This window comes from Megascapheus bottae, chromosome 25, assembly GCF_031878675.1.
Source record: "Megascapheus bottae isolate mThoBot1 chromosome 25, mThoBot2.hap1, whole genome shotgun sequence".
NCBI lineage: Eukaryota > Metazoa > Chordata > Mammalia > Rodentia > Geomyidae > Megascapheus > Megascapheus bottae.
In genome coordinates this window covers 918,094-937,064 of record NC_143533.1, presented here as the reverse complement: position 1 = coordinate 937,064, position 18,971 = coordinate 918,094, and the positions used below count along the sequence as shown (strand labels likewise).

The 18,971-nt window shown below is 46.3% G+C and overlaps 1 protein-coding gene across 2 annotated transcripts in view; it reads right to left on the bottom strand.

Annotated features, from left to right (window-relative positions):
* Window positions 1-563: 563 nt before the first annotated feature.
* Window positions 564-18,971, bottom strand: part of Eef2k (eukaryotic elongation factor 2 kinase) — a 57,922-nt gene continuing 39,514 nt past the window's right edge. The window contains exons 7-18 of one of the 2 annotated variants that reach the window (XM_090357827.1): window positions 15,437-15,586; window positions 14,710-14,842; window positions 14,322-14,449; window positions 12,205-12,403; window positions 9,945-10,012; window positions 8,746-8,823; window positions 8,501-8,563; window positions 7,306-7,440; window positions 6,949-7,137; window positions 5,536-5,660; window positions 3,053-3,231; window positions 564-727 (exon numbers count right to left, since the gene is read on the bottom strand). In XM_090357827.1, the coding sequence (XP_090213953.1) occupies window positions 618-727; window positions 3,053-3,231; window positions 5,536-5,660; window positions 6,949-7,137; window positions 7,306-7,440; window positions 8,501-8,563; window positions 8,746-8,823; window positions 9,945-10,012; window positions 12,205-12,403; window positions 14,322-14,449; window positions 14,710-14,842; window positions 15,437-15,586 (1,557 nt within the window). In that variant the 3' untranslated portion in view covers window positions 564-617. The remainder of the gene's footprint in view (window positions 728-3,052; window positions 3,232-5,535; window positions 5,661-6,948; window positions 7,138-7,305; window positions 7,441-8,500; window positions 8,564-8,745; window positions 8,824-9,944; window positions 10,013-12,204; window positions 12,404-14,321; window positions 14,450-14,709; window positions 14,843-15,436; window positions 15,587-18,971) is intronic. The other variant, XM_090357828.1, reaches the window with a different exon arrangement.

The following is an 18,971-nucleotide window of genomic DNA, read 5'->3' as shown; positions in this document are numbered from 1 at the left end:
TTGAAATCTAGCTGTTTTCCAGAAATTTGGGAGCAGGCAAGGAAGAAATTTTGTAACAGTCAGCTTAGGTTCAGCCTGAGGAAGGCAGCCTAGATTTTGAAAAATGTCATGCGCACTTCCACACACTCGAAGCAGGAAGGCTCTGCTCCAAAAACTCCCCCAGGGACAGTGCGTTTGGGCACTTTCCAATTGCTTGTTCTCATTCACTGAACACAGGACTCTAAAGGCCTGAGATTGGAGCCCAGCCTGAAAAGGCTGATGAGAAAACCCCTGACCTAATCCAGTCAAGACAGACAAGCACTTCTTACATCCCATGACCAAAAACAAGGAAAAGAAAATCAAAACAGTACTTTATAACAATATATTGGGTCATTAGGCTGTCTTTCAATCCTCACTCCCCTAAAACACTGTCCTGAGGGATAGTTAAGAGTATCTCTGCTAATCGCAAAGACTTGGTTCAAGCATCAGAAGAAAAAAAAAATACAAAAGTAGATTTATATCACCCTATAAAAAAGACTTGCCCCTCCTAAATCAAAAAGGATCCCCCCCACCCCAGGCCCACCCCCACCTCCAGCCCTTTTGTTTAGAACTAGCTGGCAATGACTTTTCCTGGCACGTTATTCCTCCATCTGGGCCCAGGCTTCTTCTGCCTTCTCATAGTACTGGTTGGCCAGCCGGCCCTTCATGGCTTCCATTGCTGCCTCAGCCGCCTGGGTATACAGGTCCCCTAAAAGACAGCAAAGTGGGGCACAAGAGTTAAACCACTGACAGTATTCACTGCTCAAGCCCTCAATTTGCTACAGAACCCAAACTAAGCCCTGTGATCCCTCAAGGGGTGTCAATCTCTTGTCATGTGATTAAACCTGGCCAATCAGAATGCGCCTCCAATCTCTACTAGTTCAGAGGCTTGGGCTATGCTTAGGTCAAACAGTAAATTGTGGTTTAGAGGTGGGCAGATGATTCAATTTGAGACAATGAGAAGGACTTTTTGTAAAAATGAATTCATGCGTCAGAAGTGTAAGAACTGGGAACGTGGCTTAGAAGTAGAATGCTTGCCTAGCATTCATGAAGCCATGGTACCACATAAACAGAAAAGGCCAGTGGTGCTGTGGCTCAAGTGGTAGAGTGCTAGCTTTGAGCAAAAGTTCAGAGACAGGAGCATGGCCTAGTGGTAGAGTGCTTGCCTAGCATGCCTGAAGACCTGGGTTCGATTCCTCCGTACTACATACACAAAAAAGTGAGAAGTGGTGCTGTGACTCAAAGGGACAGAGCTCTGTCCTTGAGAAAGCCCCCAAATAGTGCCCAGGCTCTGAATTCAAGCCCCCAGGACTGGTAAAAAAAAAAAAAAGTAAGAAAAAAAGAAATTACAGCCAAGCCAGATGCTGGTGGCTTATATGTGTATGTAACCGTAACTACTCAGGAGGCTAGGATATTAAAATCAAGATTGAGCCCTAGCAGAAAAATCTGTGAGACTTTTTTCTCCAATCAACCAACAAATAGGTAGACATGGAGGGGGGCACAGATGGTAGAGCACCTGCCTTAACTGAAAAAGCTAAGAAACAGTACTGGCATGTGTGCACACACACCCACATACACACAATTTATGCTGGGCACTGGTAGCTCATGCCTGTAATCCTAATTATTCAGGAGGCTGAGATCTGAGGATCAAGGTTTAAAACCCAGCTTGAGAAGCAAAGTTCACAAGACTCTTATTGCCAATTAATCACCAAAAAGACAGATGGGGAGCTGTGGCTCAAGTGGTTGAGCATTAGCCTGGAGAATAACAAAGCTCAGGGAAAGCACCCAGACCCTGAGTTCAACCCCCAAGATGGGGAAGATTTTTGCTTTACCATTTGCTACTTTTTTTTTTTTTTTACATAACTTTAAAAATCTTTCCAAATTTATTCCTGTGAGGTTGGTTGAATCTGAAGCTACAGAATCTGAAGATCATTGGCTGTATAATCATTAAATTACTCGGCTAGGTATTAGTGGTGCGTATCTGTAATCGTAGCTACTCAAGAGGCTGAAACCTGAGGATAGTGGTTCAAAATCAGCTGGAGTCGGAAAGTCCATAAGACTCTTACCTCCAATTAACTTCACAAAAAGATAAAAAGAAGCTGTGTTCAAGTAGCAGAGCCTTGTGCCAAAAACCTCAGGGACAGTGCCCAGGCCCTGAGTTCAAGCCCGAGGACCAAAACAATAAATAACTAACACAAATGAAGAAATAAATATATCCAGCCAGGTCCCAGTGGCTCATTCCTATCATCCTAGCTATTCAGGAGGCAGAAATCTGAGAATTGCATAGTTTGAAGCCAGCCTGGGCAGAAAAATCCAAGAGAATCCATCCATGTTAAAAGGTTGACATGCAGAAATGCTAAGGTGCAACATGGTTCAAGTGAGAGATTACCAGCTTTAAGAAAAAAAAAAATTAGTATAAAAAAACTGGGGGCCAAAGCCGGGTGTGGTGGCTCATACCTGTAATCCTAGCTACTCCGGTGGCTGAGGTCTGAGGACAGTGGTTCAAAACCAGCCCAGGCACTAACGTCCATGAAACTCTTATCTCCAATTAACCACTAGAAAACTAGAAGTGGTGACATAGCTCAAGGGGTAGGGTGGTAGCCTTGAGCTGAAGAGCTCAGGGGCAATGCCGAGGCCCAGAGTTCAAATCCCATTACTGACAAAAAAAAAAATCCAGGGCTAGGATTGTGGCCTAGTGGTTAAGTGCTCGCTTAGCATGTATGAAGCCTTGGGTTCAATTCCTCAGTACCACATACACAGAAAAAGCTGGAATTAGCTTTAAGCTTGTGGCTCAAGTGGCATAGCCCTAGTCTTGAGTAAAATGTATCCAAGGACAGTGCCCAGGCCCTAAGTTCAAGCCCCAGGACTGGAAAAAAAGATAGGGGAGTGAAACCCTAAATTCACACAATAAATAAAACATTCACATACAATCCAGTTCCATAAAAACCCTTCCAGGTGAAGAGATAACCTGGTCCTTGTGAGACTAGTAGGAAGAGAATTACAGCCTTCCCTGGCCAGCCATGTCCTGTCCTACCTGACCTCTGCATGTCCTTCTCCAGCTGGAAGCCACCAGAGTACAGCATCTCGGCCTCTCTGGCCAGCAGCGCGTACCGAGGCTCATGCTGCATCCCGTCGTACTCTCCGCCCTCGTCACAGTCTGTGGTCTCCAGGGCAGTGCTGTACCAGTGCAAAGACTCGGGCCAGTCTCGGCATCTTGTCAAGAGAAATGGAGGAAAAGTGGGACCTTAACTACAGCAATGCAGCAATGTGGAAAGATGGGGATCCCCTCTCTTTTTCCTATAGTACTTAGGTCAATCCATTCAAGAGATACCTTCGTATCCTAGGCCTCTGTATTTATCAAGAGGGCAGTCCTTCACAAAAATGGTAGCTGGGTATCGGTGGCTCACACCTGTAATCCTGGCTAATCAAGTGGCTGAGATGTAAGAATCATTGTTTGAAATCAGCTTGGGCAGAAGAGCCCAAGAGACTCGTATCTCCAATTACCTAGTAAAAATCTGGAAGTACGTGTGTGGCTCAAATGGTAGAATGCCAACCTTGAGTGAAAAGTCAAGCAAGAGCATGAGACTCTGAGTTCAAGTCCCAGTGCTGGCATATACATACAAAAGCTTTCTGTGGGATTGTCAAGACATCCTGAAATATTTTAAGTGGAAGAAGCTTCTTTAAAAGATAGTGTTTTCTTATTTACAGTTGCATTGCACATGTTGAAACAAAGCTGAGAATCTCAGAAACACTGAAGTAATTTTCCCTGGTAAAAATGATAGCCAGGTGTGGTGGCTCACACCTGCGATCCTAGCTTCTCAGGAGGCTGAGATCTGAAGTTCAAAGCCAGCCTGAGTAGACAAATTCCAGAGCCTTAAAAAAAAAAATTGGTGCCAATCCTAGGATTTGAACTCAGAGCTTTTGTACTCAAGGCCAGCACTCTTCTCACCTAATCTACAGCTCCACTTTTAGCTTTTAGGTGGTTAATTGAAGAATCTCATGGATTCTTCTGTCCAGGCTGGCTTCCAACCACAATACTCAGATCTCAGCCTCCTGAGTAGCTAGGATTAAAGGACTGAGCCACCAGCATCTTGCCCAGACTCTTATCTCCAGGTAGCCAGTTAAAAGCTTGAACTAGAAGCATGATGGCTCAAGTGGTAGAGTACCACCCTTAAAGTGTTAAAAAAAAAAAAAGCCAAGACAGCATGAAGCCCTGAGTTTAAGACCTACTACTGGCACAAAAAAAATAAGCCAAAAAATACCTGCCTTGTCTAAGTCATAAAGATGCATTGGTTCATTCATTCAAAGAACCACTGGCCTTAGGCTTCAGTAACTCATTCCTATAATTCTAACTACTGAAGAGGCTGAGATCTGAGGATCATGATTCAAAGCCAGACTGGGCAACAAAGTCCCCGTGAAACTCTTATCTCCAATTAACTACTAAAAAAGCCAGAAGTGGAGCTGTAGCTCAAAGTGGTAGAGTACTAGTCTTGAGCACAAAAGCTCAGGGACAGTGTCCAGGCACTGAGTTCAAGCCCTAGGACCAGTATCAAAAACAAAACTACAGATCCGGAGTTTGGCCTAGTGGTAGAGTGCTTGCCTAGCATGCATGAAGATCTGGGTTTGATTCTTCAATACCATATACATAGAAAAAAGCCGGAAGTGGTGCTATGGCTCGAGTGGTAGAGCTCCAGCCTTGAGAAAGTCCAAGGATAGTGCTCAGGCCCTGAGTTCAAGCTCCAAGACTGGCAAAAAAAAAAAAAAATTCAGGAGGCTATGTCATCTACCTAGTTTTTGACACAGAGCTGGATATGACAGAACCACAAACGTGATTACCCCTTTTGAACCAGTAAGACAGCAGAAGAGCCCTTGACACTAAAGAGGGGGAGCTAGCTCCCAACCTGATTTAGAATACAAACATGTTCTCCACACTCCCTCCCCAGAAGACACCCCCACCCCCAGAAGCCAAGTTTCAGTGTGAACCCTTAGAGGGTAAACAGAAGGCTCACTGTGGGTTCCATTTCCACAAGCACCCTGGGGTCCTCCACTCCTGGGCCAAGCTGAGGAGTTGAGAAGACACTCCAATGAACCAGAAAAAAGCTGGAAGTGGAGATGTGACCCAAGGGATAGAGTGACAGCTTTGAATAAAAAAGCTCAGGAACAGGGCCCAGGCTGAGTTCAAGCCCCAGCACTGGAGTGCGTGCTCTCTCTCTCTTTTTCACACACACACACACACACACACAGTGGAAGACAGTACATATCAAAACAAAAATAGGAAAAGTCTATTTGTTAAAACTGCCACTAATCCTATGATAATAGATAGAATAGTGATTCTATGAGATTTTTCTTCTCATACTGGATACAATGGCTGCCATCTGCTTTATGTGCCACGTGATGTGAGAATGATGGGTCCATGGTCAATGGATAGGTAACGGGCTCCGGTCTGATCTGATTCTCAGGGGAAGGAGACGCCAGCAGCCCGTTTCCAGAGGCCCCACCTGAGCACAGTCTCAGTACCTGTCTGGGCTGAGATTCTGTCCAGTGTCAAAAGCTCGTGCCACTAGGATCATGGATTGTCTGTCACCAGCTTCAGCCGCCTTCAGTAAGTAATCGAATCCTTTTACTTTATTCTCTTCTGTCTCCTGTCAATACAAACAGAGGAGGAGGGGCTTGAGGTTTGAATAAGAGGGGGCTACCAAGATCTCATTCAGCCTCATTATCAATTTCTGAATATTTTCAACAACCCAGAAAGAAATACCACACCTTTGAACTGTCTCTCCCAATGCTGGAACTCACCCTTCCCTTCTGCCCAACCCTAGGCAACAATGATCTACTTTAGGTTTCTATGGTCTCTAGACACTCTATATAAATGGAGTCACACAACTGGGCATGGTAGCACACACTTGTAATTCCAGCACTAGGGAGGCAGAGACAGAAGAATCATGAGTTTGAGGTTACTTTGGGTTACATCCTGTCTCAAAAAATCAATAAAATGCTCAGCCTAGTGGCTCACGCCTATAACCCTAGCTAATCTGGAGGCTGAGATCTGAGGACCGTGGTTCAAAGCTAGCCCAGGCAGGAAAGTCCATGAGACTCTTATCTCCAATTAACCACCTACTAACTGGAAGTGGAGTTATAGCTCAAAGTGGTAGAGTGTCAGCCTTTTGGCAGAATAGCTCAGGGACAGTGCCTAGGCCCTGATTTCAAGCCTCACAATCACCAAATAAAGAAATTCATAAATGTCTAGAGTCATAAATGTGTCTTTTGGTGGGGAGGTGGGGCTTGAACTCAGGGCCTGAGCACTGTCCTTGGGCTTGCTCAAGGCTGGAGCTCTACTATGATGGGTCACAGCACCACTTCCTGCTTTTTCTGTGTATGCGGTACCAAGAAAGAAGGAAAAGCAGACAGACAAGATAATGGTTTCAATGTATCAATACATTGCTTTGCATTAATAAATCTGTTCCAGCTTAAGACTCTTTTATGTTCATCCCTAAATTCTTCATCTGATGAGACCAAAAAGTTACTAACCCCAGACTCAGTGTCCCAGGGAGGGGCCCAGATGCTGGTGGCTCCCACCTGTAATCCTAGCTACTGAGGCAGATGAGATCTGAGGATCGTGGATAGAAGCCAGCCAGGGCGGTAAAGTCTGTGAGGTTTTTATCTCCAACTAATGAGCAAACATGTGGAACTGGGCCTGTGGCTAAAGTGGTAGAGCTCCAGTCAAGCAGAAAAAGCTCACAGAGAGGCCTTGAGTTCAAGTCCCTAGACAACAGTCTTTCTCACTTGTTTCTATCAGTGTTTTCTGTCTTTTTCATTACATGTTGCCATTTATTGCCTGAATGTGACTGTGCCCTCTCACTCACTCCTCCAAAGTTGATCAATTCTGCATCTTTCAATTACTTCGGGTTACCTGAGTGCTGAACCCCTTACCTTCAGAGAGACATCCGCCAGGACGCGGTGAGGCAGCTGCAGGTACATAAGTCCCAAGGCCACAATGGCCTCCAGCTCACCCAGGTCGGCTGCATGCTCCAGATGGAAGACTGCTGACTCTTTGTCCCACTCCTCATCCTTTTCACAAAAGCGTCCACCCTCGTGGTAGCGTACCATGGCCAGATGGACCTGCCACACAGACTGTGGTGTGGGCCTGGCCATCTGGAGGCCAAGGCCGCACCCAAAGGCCACCTAGTCCACTTCCTGCAGGAGGAAGCAATTAGCCAAGCACAGGCATGAGGCTGGGGCTCTGGCTTAGTAGCGAGGAGGTTTGCAAAACAAGGCGTCTAATGGTACCTTCCCCAGAACAGATTTTCCAATTTTCTTGTCCAGTTCCAGAGCGTTAAGGCGTTGTACTTCCTTGGCAACAGCTGAAGGCCTCGGCAAGTGGAGGCGGGAGGGCGTGAGAAGGTTCCATGTTTCCACAGAGACCTGGGAAAAGATCAGTGAAGAGTTTACACACCAGAAAGGAGCGGCTGGGGCCAGATGTGCAGTCACAGCTGTAGGCAGTTCCTATGACATGCTAACAAGAGAACAAGCCCTTACAACATCAAGCCCTTTCTCTCCCTTTCCTCTCTACAACCCTTGGCTTTTTCACTCAAGGCCCTGATTGAGTTCAAGCCCAGGCACTGGCACTGAAAAAAAAAAAAAAAAAAAGTCAGGAACTAATGACTTATATCTGTAATCCTAGCTACGTAAGAGACTGAGTCCCAAAGATCACAGTTCAAAGCCATCTCAGGCTAGAAAATCCATGATTAACTACCAAAAAAAGGGCAAGTGGATCAGTGGCTCAAGTGGTAGAGTGCCAACCTTGAGTGAAAAAGCTCAGGGGCAGTGCCCAGGCCAAGTTCAAGCCCCATGACCAGCAAACAAATAAACAAAACCAAAAATGAAAGTAAAGCCAGACTTCTAAACACATGAGCTACAGTTATCAGTGTCATTTTGTTAGAAACAGCTTAGGATGTAGGAATAAAGACAAAACTCAAAAGGAACTCAGCAAGGCAAAGTTTACCTCTCCAGAAGGGTGTATCATCAGCCAAAATCCTGGCAGGCAAGCACACAGAGCAGGCAGGCTACTCCCTTTCTATCCCTAATCCAGCAGGCCACACCCTTCTGCTTCCATTGGAAGAATGGCCTTTCATTTACAGGATGTAATTAACATTCAAGGAGCTTCTAACAGAATCTCTTAATTAAAGTGCTCAGGAAAAGGATGTATATAAAATGTAATTAACAAGGGCCAATCACCTTGCCAAAGTAGAAAAACTTCAGAAAAACAAATTTTCTCAAGATTAATAGAAAGACTCTGATAGAAAATTGCCTCACAATTTCCACTCCAGGACCAAGTATTATATCTTCCACTAATTCTCCAGCATACTACACGAAACTGGGCTCAAGGAATTTGCACCTTTGCATAATGGACATGTGCAGGGCAGGCGGCAGCAGGAAGAGAAAGAGCAAGAGAATTTGCAAGAAGTTCCTAAGGGAGCATTACCCTTCCTGAGCTGCCCAGGCTGTCTTCGTCAGACTCCAGTCTCCGGTTGCCATTTGAGTGGCCCTGCAAGGGAAGTGAAGATTGACAGTTGACAGGCACGAGCCACTAGTGCCCAGCTGGTTTGATATTTAATTCAACTTGTTATGCTCTCAAGATCCATTCACAATCGTCCTCTAATATTTTATCCTATTGGGGGGTAGATGAGGAAAAAGAGGCCTCATTGCTATTGCTTGGAGGACACTTACATGATCTCGGAGGTCCAGATCATCTAGTTCACCCCGTCTTTCACTGGGGTATCCACTGTCCCCACTGTTCTCAGAGTCCTGGGGAAAGAGGGTAACCTTAGGGTCTTAGTGGACCTCTGGACATTTTCTTTTTTTTTTTTTTGCCAGTCCTGGGGCTTGAACTAAGGGCTTGGGCACTATCCTTGAACTTTCTCAAGGCTAGTGCTCCACCACTTGGGCCACAGCATCATTTCCAGCTTTTTCTGTGTATGTGGTACTGAGGAATTGAACCCAGGACTTCATGCATGCTAGGCAAACACTACTACTAGCTCACACTCCCTGCCCCCCAATCATTTCTTTTTCTCCTTTGTCCCCATCACCTTCCTTAACATCCCCAAGCCTCTGGCCCTTGCTGCTTGGGAGACCAGGAAGCATTAGGAAGCAATGGGAAGTACTTGAGCGCTGGAACCATACTGCCTGAGATACAGCCTGGTTGTTAGTCTCTAGCTGATGGATAAAAGTCTTGGTCCTCAGTGACTGGGCTATGACAACGCTAGGTTCAACAGTGGAAGAATCAATTCTTTGATGAGTTAGTTTATAGTTTCTAGTCAGAGGGGCGAGGTCACTGGTGTAGGCCTTTGAATTTTTTTTTTTTTCCTGGTTTTTGAGCTTCAACTCAGGGCCTGGGCACTTTTCCTGAGCTCTTCAGCTCAAGGCTAAGATTCTCATGAGCTCCAGATCTCAGCCTTCTGAACAGCTAGAATTACAAGCATAAGCCTCTGGTGCCCAGCTTTATAGTTTTCCTTTATACACTACATACATGTTTGGGTGGAGGCAAACCTGCTACCTTTAGTTTCTCTCTGCATCCACTGAAGCTGTAGGAAGCACTCTTTATCCAGTCACGGCCGGAACCTCATGGCCCCCTGTGCACTAGGATCCCAGAAGTTAACCATTCATATGCATGACAAAACCTAACTCAGACCAGCCAGGCACTGCCTGGAATCCTCCTTCCATAACCAGGTCTGGGGACTGCAACAGACTCAGCTCTTCTCACGAGGAACATCTGCTTGAGGAGCTGGTTGAGATTCACCCACCTTTCCCTGCCCCATCCACACTCTCCTGGCAGTGCCCAGAGCAGACCTGGGCTGGTTGCCCACAAGGGACGGGCTGCCATGCAGAATTACCTGCGGGGGACTGGAGCCCCAGGCCCTTCCACTCACCCGATGGTTATCCAGATGGTCAGGATCTCTGTGCACCATGTTATCAAGGTCACCAAACATGGGCCAGTCTGAGCAGGGACAGACAAAATGCATTAATTGACTCTATGGCTCAAACTTTCAAAAGAGCAACCCATGGCCTACAACAGACCATACCTTCTCTAAACCTTTATTTCCCTTCCTTTTTTTTGGTGGGGGAGGAATCAATCACGGGGCTTGAACTCAGGACTTGGGAGCTGTCCCTGAGCTTTTGTGCTCAAGGCTCTATCACTTTGAACCACAAGTCCGCTTCTAGTTTTGGATGATGACCTGGAGATAAAAGTCTCAGCCAGCATCGGCAGCTAGGCAGCTCGGTAGCTCTGCCTGTACTCCTAGCTACTCAGGAGGATGGGATCTGAGGATCAAGGTTCAAACCCAGCCCAGGCACAAAAGGACCTGAAACTCTTATCTCCAATTAACCTCTAGAAAACAGGAAGTGGGGCTTGGCTCAAGGGTAGGGTAGTAGCCTTGAGCTGAAGAGCTTAGGGACAGAGCCCAGGCCCAGAGTTCAAGCCCCATGGCCCACAAAAAAAAAAAAAAAAAAAAAAAAAAAAGTTTAATACGTGTGTGTGTGTGTGTGTGTGTGTGTGTGTGTGTGTGTGTGTTGTGTATGTTTGTAAAGAACTATTTTTCCAGGGCTGGAAATTTGGTCTAGTGGTAGAGTGCTTGCCTAGCATGCACGAAGACCCAGGTTAGATTCCTTGGCACCACATACATAGAAAAAAGCCAGAAGTGGTACTGTGGCTCAAGTGGTAGAGCTCTAGCCTTGAGAAAGCCCAAGGACAGTGCTCAGGCCAAGTTCTAGCCCCAGGACTGGAGCAAAAAAAAACAAAAACAAAAACAGGGGCCAGGAGTTTGGCCTAGTGGTAAAGTGCTTGCCTAACATGCATGAAGACCCAAGTTAGATTCCTCGGTATCACGTATATAGAAAAAAGCTGGAAGTGGTACTAAGGCTCAAGTGGTAGAGCTCTAGCCTTAAGAAAGTCCAAGGACAGTGCTCAGGTCCTGAGCTCAAGCTCAACCCCAGAACTGGCAAAAAAAAAAAAAAGTTTTTCTATTTGCAAATAGTTAAAAAAAAAAAAAAAACCCCAAAAGATCTTATTTTGATATGTGAATGCTGTATGAAACAAATTTCAGTATCTATAAACAGAACTTTTTTTGGAACACAGCCACAGTCATTCAAATATTATCTGATTGCTTTCAAACAGCAAACACAGACACCATATGGCTTATAACTTAAGACATTTATTCTCTGACCTTTTATGAAAAAGTGTGTTAACTTACAACTTCAAGCTAGTCCAAAGGTCTCCCCCAGGAGACATCTAATTAAAAGACTGGTTTCATGTCAAAAATCTCCCTCTACTGCTAAGTCTGGTCATTCACAGCCTGTCCCAGAGGAATAAACAGCCAACAATTCCAAAACTTGATCAGGCTCAGCCTAGCCATTGCTTTTTATCAACATTTTTTGTGTTATTTGTTTGTCCCAGTCTTGGGGTTTGAACTCAGGGCCTGGGTGCTGTCTTGAACTTTCTCAAGGCTAGTAGTGTGCTACACTTAAGCCACAATACCACTTCCCCTGTGTATGTGATGCTGAGGAATCGAACGCAGAGCTTTGTGCATGCCAGGCAAGCACTCTACCACTAAGCCACACTCCTGACTCCCTTGAGGCTTTTTATTGATTTCTGTTGCTGTTTTGCTCAAGCCACAGCTCTACTTCCAGCCTTTTGCTGGTTAAGAGGAGATAAGAGTCCCATGGACTTTTCCTGCTCCAACTGGGTTAGAACTATGATCCTCAGCTCTCAGCCTCCTTAGTAGTAGTAGTAGTAGTAGTAGTAGTAGTAGGTTTACAGACATGAGCCAATGGCACACAGCTAGGCTGAACCATCTTTACATTTAACTGTGTCCTACTATGTTTTTATTCGTGAATACTTTATTCTGAATTTTTACATTGCATATATAAAAGGAGATTGGGATAAAATTTTTGTTTTTGTCTAAGAAACTGAAAAACGTTACCTCATTTCTGTAACGAGGGATATTTTCAAGGCATTTGGATAAAGTGCATTTCCACAGTTCATTCAAAGAACTCACTTGTGAAAAAGAAGCTAGAGTGTAAATCTTTGGGGACTAGCATATATGATTTCTTAAACTGGAAAACCAGTTTAGTTCTGTTTGACCTGATGTGTGTCCCTTCCAATCACAGTGGCCAGGCCAAACCATCACTCACGGAGCTGATCCAGTTTCTGGCTTGGTGTGGCAGAAGACGGGGAAGAAGGGAGAGAGTCGAAGGTCACATCACTCATGTTGTCATCTCCAGAGTTCTCTGAAAGGCGAGGGAGCAGGGGGGGGCGGCTGCCAGAGAGGGTCCTTACTCGGGGACTCCCACACTTTTCCTCTGTACCTCTCAAGATGGTTTTGGCTGACTGCTGTGGACACGAACAAGGATAGTCAGGTCACACAGGCTCCCTCTGGGGTGCTCTGTCCAGTGTTCCCTCTGCCTTTCTGCCCTTTCAGACAAGACTCTTGCACTAGCCCAATCCTCTTGCCGGTTCTGGGGCTTGAACTCAGAGCCCGAGCACTGTCCTTGGACTTTCTCAAGGCTAGCGCACTACCACTTGAGCCATAGCACCACTTCTGGCTTTTTTTTTTATGTATATGGTATTAAGGAATGGAAACCCGGTCTTCGTGCATGCTAGGCAAGCACTCTACCACTAGGTCAAACACCCGGCCCCCCAAAAGAAAATCATGAAAAAAATTATTAACATGAAATGAGCCAGTGTCTCATGCCTGCAATCTCTAGGTACACAAGAGGCTGAGATATAATGATCCCGGTTTGAAGCTAGCCCAGGCAAGAAAAGTCTATGAGACTGTATCTCCAATTAACTACCAAAAAGCTGGAAACAGAGCTGTGGCTCCAGTGGAAGAGCACTAGCCTTGAGCAAATAAAGCTAATGGACTTGCCCACGTCCTGAGTTTTAAGCCCTAGTACTGGCATAAAAAAAGAAAAAATGTCAATGGAAGGTGCAAGAAGGGCAATGTGGAATGGAGCTCAGATGGCCTGTCAGCCACCATTCTCTAAAGTGCCAAACTATATCCAGAGTCCCCAAGCTGGTCTTGCCAGTATTGTGCCACATCTGGTCTCTGTAGTGGGAATTTGGGGGGATGGTCCACCCTTCTCATATGAGGATTATGTCTGGTCCACTCATTTGTCAACATACCCTACACCTCCACTTGCTTTCCTTTGCTCTACCACTTGAGCCAATTTCTGCCTCTGGCTTTTGGTGATTAATTGGAGATAAGAATTTCCTTGACTTTTCTGTGCAGGCTACCTTTGAACTCAGATCCTCAGATCTCAACTTCCTGTGCAGGGTAAACCACCATATTCAATTCCTCTCAATTTTCTACCTGCCTGTTTTCTTTACTCTATGAATGAAGTCAAGCAGGACTCCACTGATTGTTTTGGGGATTCTTAGATTTCAACTTCCTGAGTAGTTAGGATTACAGGCAAGAGTCACTGGCACCCAGCTAAAACCTGTATTTAGTTAAGTGCTGCTGAGCCTGGCTACATCTCACTGGAAGTGGGGCTTACTGTGTAGATGGCAAAAGGGCCAGTCACCTGAGTGCTAGTGGCTCACACCTATGTAATCCTAGCTACTCAGGAGGCTGAGATCTGAGGGTCGTGGTTTGAAGCCACTCCAGGCAGAAGTCTGTGAGACTTTTTTTTTTTTTGGTGGGTCATGGGGCTTGAACTGGCCTGGGCACTGTCCTTGAGTTCTCCAGCTCAAGGTTACCACCCTACCCTTGAGCCAAGCCCCCCCACTTCCCATTTTCCAGGGGTTAATTGGAGATAAGAGTCTTAGCTCGGGGCCGGGAGTTTGGCCTAGTGGTTAAAGTGCTTGCCTAGCATGCATGAAGACCCGGGTTCGATTCCTCGGTACCACATACATAGAAAAAAGCCGGAAGTGGTGCTGAGGCTCAAGTGGTAGAGCTCTAGCCTTGAGAAAGTCCAAGGACAGTGCTCAGGCCCTGAGCTGAAGCCCAGGACTGGCAAAAAAAAAAAAAAGAGTCTTAGGTCCTTTAGTACCTGGGCTGGCTTTGAACCTTGATCCTCAGATCTCAGATCCTGAGTAGCCAGGATTACAGGCATGAGCCACCGCACCCAGAAGTTTGTGAGATTCTTGTCTCCAATTAACCACCAGAAAGTTGGATGTGGAGCTGTGGCTCAAGCGGTACAGTGTTAGCCTTGATCAAAAATAGCTCAGGAACAGCGTTCCTGGGTTCAAGCCCTATGACAGACAATAAAAAGGGCCAGCTAGGTCAAGTAGGGTCATACAGGGTACCCACCAGCAGCTTGGTGTTCTGATTTACTGCATCCTGTTCTCGTGGGGAGAGGTCGAAAGGAGTGAGGCCCATGCTCTCACAAATCCTGTTGCAGGAATGAGAGTTGAAGAAGAGAGCCATCCCTCGGACACCTGCGGACAGAACAGGAGGATTTGCACTATATTCTGACACAGTGATGGGAGACCAGGTGGTATGTGATACAAATTCATAACCACAGCTAATGGAAATTACACTGAGTTGGAAGAGAAGGGTCAGACTTCTCAGGATCCCATGTGGGTGGATTTAGGAAGGGCTGTCTCAGCATGCCTTCTTAAGTATGCAAAGGATCTTTTAGGTGAGAGAGGTAGAAGAGCATGGTTTCTATAGAAACTGGCTGGTTTCCCCCACCTACCAAGGTTGCCATCTCCAAAGTCAGTGCCCATCTCAGTGTGGATCTGGGGATCAGTGTAGAGGTCACCCACACCCTGGATGTCCACAACAATCAGCTGATGGCCAGAACGTTCAAATGTGAAGTGGCTGAAGGCCTGTGGGGGGGTTAGAAAGAAAGAGGTGGCTGTAAGAGACTAGGCAAGCCAGATCTCAGGAGGCTGAGACCTGTAGAGTGAGGTGTGAAGCCAACCTGGGCCAAGAAGTCCACGAGACTCTCATCTCCAAATAACCACTTAAATGCCAAAGTGGAGCTGTGGTTCAAGTGATAGAGCCAGCCTTGAGCAAAACGTCTAAGGGACAACACTCATCTCCTGAGGTCAAGCCCCAGAAATAGCACCAAAGAGATGGGGGGAGGGGAGGAGACGTAGGAGAGGAAAGCGACACAGAGATCAAACTGTAGACTCTGTAGACACAGGCCAGACACTGCTGGAGGTTAAAACGGTCCAGAGCTGCCTATGTTGGGGTGCTTTCTCCACAAGAGGGAGTTGACATAGGAGGAAAAGACAAAGACTGGAGATCTGTCCACTTCTGCAGAGAACTTGGGGGATGCAGGCATGTGACGACCCTCTTGGGTCTATACAGACCTAAGATGATTTCTATTCTCCAAGAAGCCTGAGGGGTCTCTGGGATGTGAGACCCCATTCCACAAGGATCCTCCTCTGTGGGTGATGGTGGGTGGAGCTTCTCACCTGTGGTGTCAGGCGGATGTTGTCATCGCGGACAAAGCCTGAGTTGGAATTGTATTTGATGTACTTGCCCTCGATGTAGTGCTCTAGGTGGAAGAGGGGCTGGCCTGGCCTTTCCTTCAGCTCTACAATGCATACCTGCATGATGTCCACCTGGTGAAAGGGCAGACAGCAAGGTTAAAGGGAGGGGCAGCGCCCATGTTATCCTCTCTGTCTGGGCTCAGATCCTGGCTCCAGGACTTAGTAGTTTTCTGTGGCTGTGGCAGGAACTGCTGCCTGTTCCTAAAATTCACTTTCCACTCCCTGTCTTCTTTTAGAATAAAAAAACCTTGATCCCTGAGTTTTAACAGGATATACTACCAGGATCCATCACCAAGGGAATCACATCCTTCAGCTTGCCATGCAACTAGATGTTATGTGATCGCACTGGCGAACATGCAGGCCTTAGCTTCAGCCTGTCCAGCAAAGTAGGCTCTGCTTTAGAGCTAGAACTCCCCTCATAGTCCACAGCAACCTCAGAGGGTGCAAAGCAACAAGGTAGAAGAAACCAGGCTACCCAATGACTTCAAGGGCACATGACACTAGCCCATCCTGAGTGAGAAAGAAACCACTTGTCTCCGCATATACTCCTGAGTCTGTTTGCTGGCCACTTCCCTTGTGTCTTATACTAATACTGTGAATTTGGGCAGTTTCTTACAGCTCTCTGTGCCTCAGTTTCCCCACCTCCACAAAGGGTATCTGAGCACAGAAAGAAATGTGCTGATTCATAAGGAGTCTGTTAATATTTAATGTAGACAGTTTTAATCATCTCAACCTGTAAATAATGGATCTTTCCCTGCAATGAGTAATTGTGAGGAACTCTGATTTTTTTTCTTTTCTTTTTTTTGGGTGGATCATAGGGCTTGACCTTGGCCTGGGCGCTGTCCCTGAGCTCTTCAGCTCAAGGCTACCACCCTACCCTTCAACCAAGTTCCAATTCCCATTTTCTAGAGGTTAATTGGAGATAAGAGAGTCTCAGGTCCTGTTGGGAGTTTGGTCTAGTGGTAGAGTACTTGCTTGGCGTGCACAAAGACCCAGGTTCAATTCCTTGGTACCACATACATAAAAAAAAAAAAAAAGCCAAAAGTGGTGCTGAGGATCAAGTGGAAGAGCTCTAGCCTTGAGAAGGTCCAAGGACAGTGCTCAGGCCCTGAGTTCAAGCCCAGGACTGCCAAAAAAAAAAAATGAGTCTCAGGTCCTTTTTTGCCGGGGCTGGCTTTGGCTTTGAACCTTGATCATCAGACCTCAGCTTCCTGAGTAGCTAGGATTATAGGCGTGAGCCACCATGCTCGGCTGGAACTCTGATATTCTTTCCTCAGTTGTTTTTTTGGTCAGTCATGGGGCTTGAACTCAGGGCCTGGGCTCTGTCCCTAAGCCCTTTTGCTCAAGGTTGTCGCTCTACCACTTTAACTCACGACTCCACTTGCACTTTTCTGGTGGTTAATTGGAAAGAAGAGTCTCACAAGAACTTCATCTCAGCTTCCTGAGAAGCTAGGAGTATAGTTACGAGTCATCAGCACCCTGCTTTTTCTTGATTTTTTTTCAAAAATGTGATATATCTTTAGTTTTATGCACCGAGAAAATGCAGTAAATATTGTACATGGCTTATAAAGGAGGGTAGAGGAGATCTGTGACCTTGTCACACAAGGACTTAGTCACAGCACCTCAATGCCACCCATAATATGGGAGGAGCTAGATGGGGCGTTACGTAGAAAATGACCTTCCAGGGAGACCGAGTCACGAACAGGCAGATAGAAGCTAAACAAGCAGAAAAACCCCAGAACTGACAGCTGAGATATTCTGGACACACAGTCCACGCACAGGAAGTGAGAGGGTGGTGCTCAGAGTTCTGAGTCAGTGCTGGCCTCATGGCTTAGTCAGAGGGCTCAACAGGTATAGAGCTCAGGTCAAGTTTACAGCCAGCACAGGCTTCCTCTACCATGCTCCTGTCCCTTAATTCAATACTGTGATCATTTCCTACTCAGCACATGAAAAATACATCAAATCCCAGTAACTAAATAAGTCTGGGCGCTGGTGGCTCATGCCTATAATCCTAGCTACTCAGGAGGACTGTGGTTCAAAACTAGCTATGAGGGGCCGGTGTACTGAGGAATCGAACCCATGCCAGGCATGCACTCTCCCACTAAGCCACATCCCCAGCCCACTGCCAGCTTTTTGGTAGGTAACTGAAGAGTCTCACAGATGCTCCTGCTTGGGCTGGCTTTTGAACACTGATTCTTAGATCTCAGCCTCGTGAGTGGGTAGTTACTGGCATGAGCTACTAGCTCACAGTAAAATGCTTCTTCAGATATTTGCAAGCAACAGGAAGTTCTGCTTGGCAAAGTCATGAAAGACTCTAGGGACTCAAGTGAAAGCACCAACCTGACAGAGGATGGGGAAACTCTAAATTGGAGACCTGGTCCCTAATCCTGGCCTCAAGAGTGGGCATAATGGCTCAGCAAGAGACCAATCAGCAAGTCCTGCCCTCTGGACATTATGATTGACTCAGCACCTGACCTAATGATAGCCAATGGTATCCAGAAGCTCTGAGACTTTCTTTCATTGGGACTTATGAGAAAAGATGTTAATTTTACCTAGGAGGAGAAGACAGAGAGCCTGAAGCTCACCAGGACAGACCTGTCATTACAGGTAAAGAAGATTCCTGACAGTGACATCAACATCAAAGAATACCCAAGCCAGAGGTAAAAGAAGACCTCGGTTTGGCCAGGATGCCTGTAGCTGGGTCTATTTTTTTTCTTTTTGTTTTGTTTGGTTTTTTTGGTTGGTCGATGGGGCTTGAACTTAGGTTTGGGCGTTGTCCCTGAGCTCTTCAGCTCAAGGCTACCACCCTACTCCTTGAGCCATAGTGCTACTTCTTAATTAGTCTCACGGACTTTAGTGACTGCGCTGGCTTTGAACTGTGATCCTCAGATCTCAGCCTCTTGAGTAGCTAGGATTACAGGTGTGAACCATTGCAGCAGCCAGATCTACTTTTCTGGTTCAATAAACAAATTATCTTTTTGTTGTTGTTTTGTGCTGATACAGGGCCTTGTACCCTTGCTTGGCTTTACTTTTTTTTAAATGGAAAAATCAAATATATTCAGTAGAGATAGATTTTTCTTGTCTTTTTTCTTTTTTTCCTGGGGGCTCAGAGCTCCCAGATGGGTTACAGGCAGGAATGAGGGCTTCTGGGACACAGACTTCCTGTGAAGACATGGAAAGGGCCCCAAGGAACAGGATCTAGGCACAAAGCCACCAGTAGATGGTGCCTCACACTTTCTCCAGTACAGGGTCTTCCTGTGTGCTTTCTACTCATTCTCAGACTGGAGGTACCTGCAACTGGCTACACACAGGGCTTCACTTTGGCATATGGTGAAACCTCTGATGGCACGAACCCCACCCTCACCCAGGCTATGTGGGAAACCCCACCTGGGGGCCTTCCCAGGGCTACCAGGCTTCTGTGCCTTTAAGCAGGGTCAGTCCAGTGAGGATCCAGACT